This window comes from Phocoena phocoena, chromosome 4 (assembly GCF_963924675.1).
Source record: "Phocoena phocoena chromosome 4, mPhoPho1.1, whole genome shotgun sequence".
Taxonomy (NCBI): Eukaryota; Metazoa; Chordata; class Mammalia; order Artiodactyla; family Phocoenidae; genus Phocoena; species Phocoena phocoena.
The window spans coordinates 35421159-35429391 of NC_089222.1; the positions used below are offsets into that span (position 1 = coordinate 35421159).

At 38.3% G+C, this 8233-nt stretch overlaps 1 protein-coding gene across 1 annotated transcript in view; it reads left to right on the plus strand.

Moving 5' to 3' along the window:
- The window catches only part of ARHGEF26 (Rho guanine nucleotide exchange factor 26), a 151875-nt gene extending 146080 nt beyond the window's left edge, over positions 1-5795 (plus strand). The window contains exon 15 of the mRNA XM_065876262.1: positions 5653-5795. Within this exon, the coding sequence (XP_065732334.1) occupies positions 5653-5795 (143 nt within the window). The remainder of the gene's footprint in view (positions 1-5652) is intronic.
- The last annotated feature ends 2438 nt before the right edge of the window (positions 5796-8233 follow it).

Sequence of the window (8233 nt, forward strand, 5' to 3'; positions counted from 1 at the left end):
CACACAGGACATCCCCTATAGAGGGCCACTTCTCCAGTGTTGAGAAACATAACTAACTTTCCTCATACATAAAAATACAGATAGAAATTTAAACAAAGTGAGATGGCAGAGGAATAGGTTCCAGAATGAAGGAACAAGATAAAAGCCCAGAAAAACAATTTACCTGACGCAGAGATAGATAGGCAGTCTACCTAAGAAAGAATTCCAAGTGATGATCGTAGAGATAATCCAAGAATGTGGGAAAATAGATGCACAGAGCTAGAAGTTACAAGAAGTTTTAAACAAAGAGTTAGAAAAGATAAGAACAACCAAACAGAGTTGAAGAATACAGTAACTGAAATGAAAAGTGCACCTAGAAGGAATCAATAGCAGAATAAACGAGGCAGGAGAATTGATAAGTGAGCTGGAAGACAGAGTGGTAGAAATCACTGCCACAGAATAGAATAAAGAAAAAAGAATGAAAAGAAATTAAGACAGTACAAGAGACCTGGGACAACATCAAATGCACCAACATTTGCATTATAGGGGTCCCAGAAGAAGAGAGAAAGGTGCTGAGAAGATATTTTAAGAGATAATAGCTGAAATATTCCCTAACACGAGAAAGGAAATAGTCACTCAAGTCCAGGAAGCACAGAGTCCCATACAGGATAAACGTAAGGAAGAAGACACTGAGACACACAGTAATCAAACTGACAAAAATGAAAGATATAAGAGAATCCCCATAAGGTTATCAGCTGATTTTTCAGCAGAAACTCTGCAAACCAGAAGGGTGTGGCATGGTATATTTAAAGTGACGGAAGGGAAAAACCCACAACCAAGAATACTCTACCCAGCAAGGTTCTCATTTAGATTTGATGGAGAAGTCAAAAGCTTTACAGACAGGCAAAAGCTAAGAGAATTGAGCACCACCAAACCAGCTTTACAACAAATGCTAAAGGAACTGCTCTAGGCAGTAAAGAAAAGGCTACAACTAGAAACAAGAAAATTACAAAATGGGAAAGCTTACCGGTAAAGGCAAACATACAGTAAAGGTAGGAAATCATCCACACAGAAATACGATATCTAAATCAGTAATCATGAGAGGAGAGTACAAATGCAGGATATTTGGAATGCATTTGAAATTAAGAGATCAGCAACTTAAAACAATCATGTATATATATGGACTGCTATATGAAAACCTCATGGCAACCAAAAATGTATAATAGATATACACACAAAAAAGAATCCAAACGACACTAAAGATAATCATCAAATCACAAGAGAACAAAAGAGAAAAGAAGGAAAAAGACCTACAAAAACAAATCCAAAACAATTAACAAAATAGCAATAAGAACATACATATTGTTACCTTAAACGTAAATGGATTAAACACTGCAACCAAAAGACACAGGCTGGCTGAATGGATACAAAAACAAAACCCGTATACAGGCTTCCTACAAGAGACCCACTTCAGATCTAGAGACACGTACAGACTGAACGTGAGGGGATGGAAAAGGGAATTCCATGCAAAAGGATTTCCAAATCAAAGAAAGCTGGAGTGGCAATACTCATATCAGACAAAATGGACTTTAAAATAAAGACTGTTAAGAAAGACAAAAAAAAGGACACTACATAATGATCAAGGGATCAATCCAAGAAGATAGAACAATTGTAAATATATATGCACTCAGCATAGGATCACCTCAATATATAAGGCAAATGCTAACAGCTGTAAAGGGAGAAACTGACAGTAACACTATAATAGTGGGGGACTTTAACACCTCACATCAATGGACTGATCATTCAGACAGAAAAATCAATAAGGAAACACAGGCCTTATAGGACACTCGACATCAACTTAATTGATATTTATAGAGCATTCCATCTGAAAGCAGCAGGATACACATTCTTTTCAAGTGCACATAGAACATTCTCCAAGATAGATCACATGCTGGGCCACAAAGCAAGCTTTGGTAGATTTTAAAAAATTGAAATAATATCAAGGCATCTTTTCTGACCACGACACTATGAGATTAGAAATCAACTACAAGAAAAAAACACCAACATGTGGAGGCTAAACAATATGCTACTAAACAACCAATGGATCTCTGAAGAAATCAGAGGAAATCAAAAAATACCTAAAGACAAATGAAAACATGATGATCCAACCCTATGGGATGCAGCAAAAGCAGTTCTAAGAGGAAAAGTTTATAGTGATACAAGCTTACCTCAGGAAACAAGAAAAATCTCAAATAACCTACCTAACCTCACACCTAAAGCAACTAGAGAAAGAATAAAACCCAAAATTAGTAGTAGGAAAGAAATCATAAAGATCAAAGCAGAAATAGAGACTAAGAAAACAATAGAAAAGGTCAATGAAACTAAAAGCTGGTTCTTTGAAAAGATAAACAGAATTGATAAACCTTTAGCCAGACTCATCAAGAAAAAAAGGAAGGGCCCAAATCAATAAAATTAGAAATTAAAAAGAAGTTATAGGGGCTTCCCTGGTGGCGCAGTGGTTGAGAGTCCGCCTGCCGACACAGGGGACACAGGTTCGTGCCCTGGTCCGGGAAGATCCCATGTGCCGAGGAGTGCCTGGGCCCGTGAGCCATGGCTGCTAAGCCTGCGTGTCTGGAGCCTGTGCTCTGCAATGGGAGAGGCCACAACAGTGAGAGGCCCACATACCGCAAAAAAAAAAAAAAAAAAAAGTTATAGCTGACACCATGGAAATACAAAGGCCCATAAGAGACTACTACAAGCAACTATATGCAAATAAATTGGATAACCTAGAAGAAATGGACAAATTCTTAGAAAGGTGCAATCTCCCAAGACTGAATGAGGAAGAAGTAGAAAACATGCACAGACCAATTACAAGTACTGAAATTGAATCTGTGTTTTAGAAACTCCGAATAAACAAAAGTCCAGGACCAGATGGCATCACAGGCGAATTCTACCAAACATCTTCCCAAACATCTAGTGAAGAGTTAACACATATCCTTCTGAAACTATTCCAAAAAACTGCAGAGGACAGAACACTTCCAAACTCACTCTGTGAGGCCATGATCATCCTGATACAAACCCTCAGCTAACATCATACTCAATGGTGAAAAGCTGAAAGTATTTCTTCTAAGATCAGGAACAAGACGAGGATGTCCACTCTCACCACTTTAATTCAACATAGTTTTGGAAGTCCTAGCCACAGCAATCAGATGAAAAAAAAAAGGAATCCAAATTGGAAAAGAAGAAGTAAAACTGTCACTGTTTGCAGATGACATGACACTGTAAATGACACTATAAATAGAAAATCCTAAAGATGCTATCAGAAAACTACTAGAGCTCATCAGTGAATTCAGTGAAGTCACAGGATACAAATTAATACACAGAAATCTGTTGCATTTCTATACACTAATAGCAAAAGATCAGAAAATTAAGGAAAGAATCCCATTTACCGTTGCATCAGTAAGAATAAAATGCATAGGAATAAACCTACCTAAGGAGACAAAATACCTGTACTCTGAAAACTATAAGATGCTGATAAAAGAAATTGAAAATGACACCAACAGATGGAAAGGTATACTGTGTTCTTGGATTGGAAGAATCAATGTTGTCAAAATGACTCTGCGAGCCAAGGCAATCTGCAGATTCAACACAATCTCTATCAAATTACCAATGACATTTTCCACAGAACTAGAACAAAAAATTTTACAATTTGTGTGGAAACACAAAAGACCATGCATAGCCAAAGAAAAGAGAGCTGGAGAAATCAGGCTTCCTGACTTCAGACTATACTGTAAAGCTACAGTAATCAAAACAGTATGGCACTGGCACCAAAACAGCACATAGATCAATGTAACAGGTTAGAAAGCACAGAAATAAACTCATGCACCTATGACGACTTAATCTACAACAAAGGAAGCAAGAATACACAATGGAGAAAAGACAGTCTCTTCAATAAGTGGTGCTGGGAAAACTGGACAGCTACATGCAAAAGCATGAAATTAGAACATTCTCTAACACCACACACAAAAAGAAACTCAAAATGGATTAAAGACCTAAATGTAAGACCAGATATGATTAAAAACTATTAGAGGAAAACATAGGCAGAACATTCTGACATAAATAGTAGCAATATCTTTTTGGATCTCTTTCTTAGAATAATGGAAGAACAAAAATAAATGGGACCTAATTAAACTTAAAAGTTTATGCACAGCAAAGGAAACCATAAACAAAATGAAGAGACAACCTATGGAATGGGGGAAGATATTCGCAAATGATGCAACTGACAAGGGATTAATCTCCGAAATATACAAACAGCTCTTACAGTTCAGTATCAAAAATACAAACAACCCAACCAAAAAATGGGCAGAAGATCTAAATAGACATTTCTCCAAAGAAGACATACAGATGGCTAAAAAGCACATGAAAAGATGCTCAACATCACTAATTATTAGAGAAATGCAAATCAAAACTACAATGAGGTCACCTCACTCCGATCAGAATGGCCATCATTAAAAAGCCTACAAGTAAATGCTAGAGAGGGTGTGGAGAAAAGGCAACCTCCTACACTGTTGGTGGGAATATAAATTGGTGCAGCCACTATGGAGAACAATATGGAGGTTCCTTAAAAATAGAGCTACCATACGATTTAGCAATTCCACTCCTGGGCATATATCTGGAGAAAACCATAATTCAAAAAGATACATGCAGGCTTCCCTGGTGGCGCAGGGGACACGGGTTCGTGCCGTGGTCTGGGAGAATCCCACATGCCATGGAGCGGCTGGGCCCGTGAGCCATGGCCGCTGAGCCTGTGCTCTGCAATATGAGAAGCCACAACAGTGAGAGGCCCATGTACCGCAAAAAAAAAAAGAAAAAAAAAAAGATGTGGTACATGTATACAATGGAATACTATTCAACCATAAAAAGGAATTAAATAATGCCATTTACAGCAACATGGCTATAGCTCAAGATTATCATACTAAGTGAAGTATAAGCCAGAGAGAAATATGATTTCACTTACATGTGGAATCTAAAAAAAGATACAAATGAACTTGTATACAAAACAGAAACAGACCCAAAGACATAGAAAACAAACTTACAGTTACTACAGGGGAAGGGTTGGGGGCAGGAGGGATAAATTAGGAGTTTGGGATTAACATATACACACTACTATATATAAAATAGATAACCAACAAAGACCTACTATATAGCATAGGGAATTATACTCAATAATTGTAAAAACCTATAAGGGAAAAGAATCTGAAAAAGATATATATATATATGTATAACTGAAACACTTTGCTATACACCTGAAACTAACAGAACACTGTAAATCAACTATACTTCAATAAAAATAAAGTAAAAAAATGAAAGTCATGTTCTTCCTACCCAAAACATCATCCCTTTCTGCAACTCAGCCCAAGCTCAACACTCTCCTAGACACCTCACTTCAGGGCCTCTGATCATGTTCTGCCTCTCATCATGATACACCATTGAGTCCCTCTTGAAACCTTTCCCCCGTTCCACCTCTCTCTCTCACCTTGCATCATCCGTGGTACCCAACCTGGGGCAGGATACTGCCTCTGAAATTTGCCCATATCGTCCTCCCTCGGAGCTGAACAGTCAGGATTCATCCAAATACTTGGTGCCCCATGAGGACTCTGCTCTTCTTTGCAGGCTGGTATGAAGGGGAAAGACTGCGAGATGGAGAAAGGGGCTGGTTTCCTATGGAATGTGCCAAGGAGATAACATGTCAAGCTACAATTGATAAGAATGTGGAGAGAATGGGACGTTTGCTGGGGCTGGAGACCAACGTGTAGCCTCTCTGATGGTATTTTGTCACTGGGAGATTTGCACTACATCATGGTGGGCTGGTTGGTTCAAGGCCGGTTTTGATGTTAATTTTAACACAGCCTATTTAATTAAAAGAAAGGAAACACTTGCCTTTAAGCTTGCCAGGTGGTTCTGTTCTCTCAGGAGAACAGCTACTGGATAGTTAGTCCACGAAGCTCAGTTTGTGCACAGCAATCCTTTTGCAAACCTCTAGGTAAACAGAATAGCTGAGCAGTCCACTTCAGGGATGAGGCAGCCTCAGCTACTCCTAGTTGTATCATGTTCTGGCATTAAAAAAAAAAAAAAAAAAAAAATATATATATATATATATATATATGTAAGATGCTGTATCCTGGTTTTCTCTATCCTCACTTAACCAAGAATGTATGCTATCCCTCTTTAAACATCTTCGTATGGTTCTTCCAGTATTAGCAAGGTTTTATATCTTTAAGGAATACCCAGTTTTGTAAATATTGCTCCTGCCTCTTATATTTTAGATCTGATGCTAATGCTTTCTTGATTTCAAAAGGAACTGGTAGAGTTCTGAAGGTGAGCTCAGTTTTTCTAAACCTCTTCCCAGGAAAGGGAAATTGACACTTGAATTTTTTCCACCTCTTTCCTCATTAGAAGGGAAGTAAGGAGCCTTAAAGATTTTTTTAAAAATCCATCTCACCCAACTTCGGTCTTTGGTAAGTATATTCTAATAAAACGTAAGCTACTCTAACAATATAGAATTTAGATGGTTCATATATGTGAGAAAATCCTGAATATAGGACAGGGGTCGTACTTTTTAAAAATAGACCTATATGAGATGATAAACTGACGTGAGGCTGCTTTGCCTTCAATAATGTACGGTTTTTGACTGTCCCTACTCCCATTTCCAAAAGGAAATTGGCTGAAACACATTTTAACAATCTCAAGGAAGATAAAATTGGACCTTAAAAGGTATCAAGAAGGCAACATGGTGTACCTAGTTGCAACATAACATTTTGACCTTAATGGGAACTCATTTTATTTGCACTAAAGGCCTTGCTTGCTGGATTTGAAGTCTCTCTTAACTGCGGGTGTCTGTAGAACTTTATTTCTTCCACTGATGCAAGGAGAGGAAAGTCATTGTAATAGTACGTTTCATAAAGAGGGAATTGGAGGGTTTGGAAGAGTGAGGGGAGGAGTGATTTTTTTATTGGCAGCTACGTTCCCTCTCTACTCCATTCTCTTTCATGGAGGGGTAAAACCTGGCAAAGGGTACATCATTCAAGGACTCAGATCCATGTGTGACATGTCCCCAGCTACTGACTGCCAACCAGTTACTCAATTGTGAGTAACTTTGCAGAAGCCCAGTGCGGGAGGTGAGTGTGCTCAGCCCACATGCTCTGTGTCCTGTCACTGCAGCAGTGAGCCTGCAGGGGGCACCTGCAGCTGCTTTGCCTGTGGATTGCTCTCCTTTATCAATGCACACATTTCTGAGTATAAAGACATGCTAGGCCCCGAGCTCCTTGAGTTCTGGGCCAGTCTGTCAATGGAGAATAGCAGTGGACCCAGCAAGCAAGGTCTTGGGTTTGGTAAAACAAGAAATCTATCTCCTCTTTGATGTCACAGAATTTCTGGAGGAGAAGCTAACAAATTGAAATCTAATCTAATGGAATGTTTTCATTTAGGAAGGAAGGTAAATGTGTTGCTTGCAAAGAGACCATTTCGTATTATTTTTGCTAACACCCTGTTGACACTAAAAAGCAACTATATGAATCCTGTGAATTAATTTGTCAGTAGAGATGGTGAACAGTTTTGGAATATGTGCATGTTATAAATCAGAGCCTATTTAGCAAGCAGGTTAATACTGTTATTAGATAAAGTGTTGTTTTATGGCAGGTATTAACTCATTCAGTGTTTCAGTTCAACTGTGAACATGACACAGTATTGTTTTTCAAACTTAGTAGCTTCTCTGAATTGTACAATGACTTCATTCAGTGACCTGTGGAGAACAAAAATATTCATTTTTGTCCCAATGAATTGAGATTGCTTGTACACTTTTGGCAAAATATGTGAGCTTATAAAGATTTTGTATATACTTGTTCTTTTGTGCTGATGTGATTTAATTTACTATAGGATGTGTTCATTTAAGTACATAGTTTGCTGAATTTTGAACCAAATCAGAGTTCTACTCAAAAGGTATCTGCAGCTAACATTGAAGGTGTCTGATCTTTCTTTTTTGGGTACATATGGGCCTTAGCTGCCCTAGAAGGCTGGGGCATTTTTAAGAACTGGGCCATCCTGTTTCTTCTTATAGTTTCCACAAAACTGCATGACTGAACAGCTTACCTCAAATAGTTCATAGCTTCCTAACTGCTGCTGACCCTTGGAGTATATACCTTATCATTCATTTTGGCCCCTCAGTGTCTGAACCTTTGTGCTTGGGACATTTCAC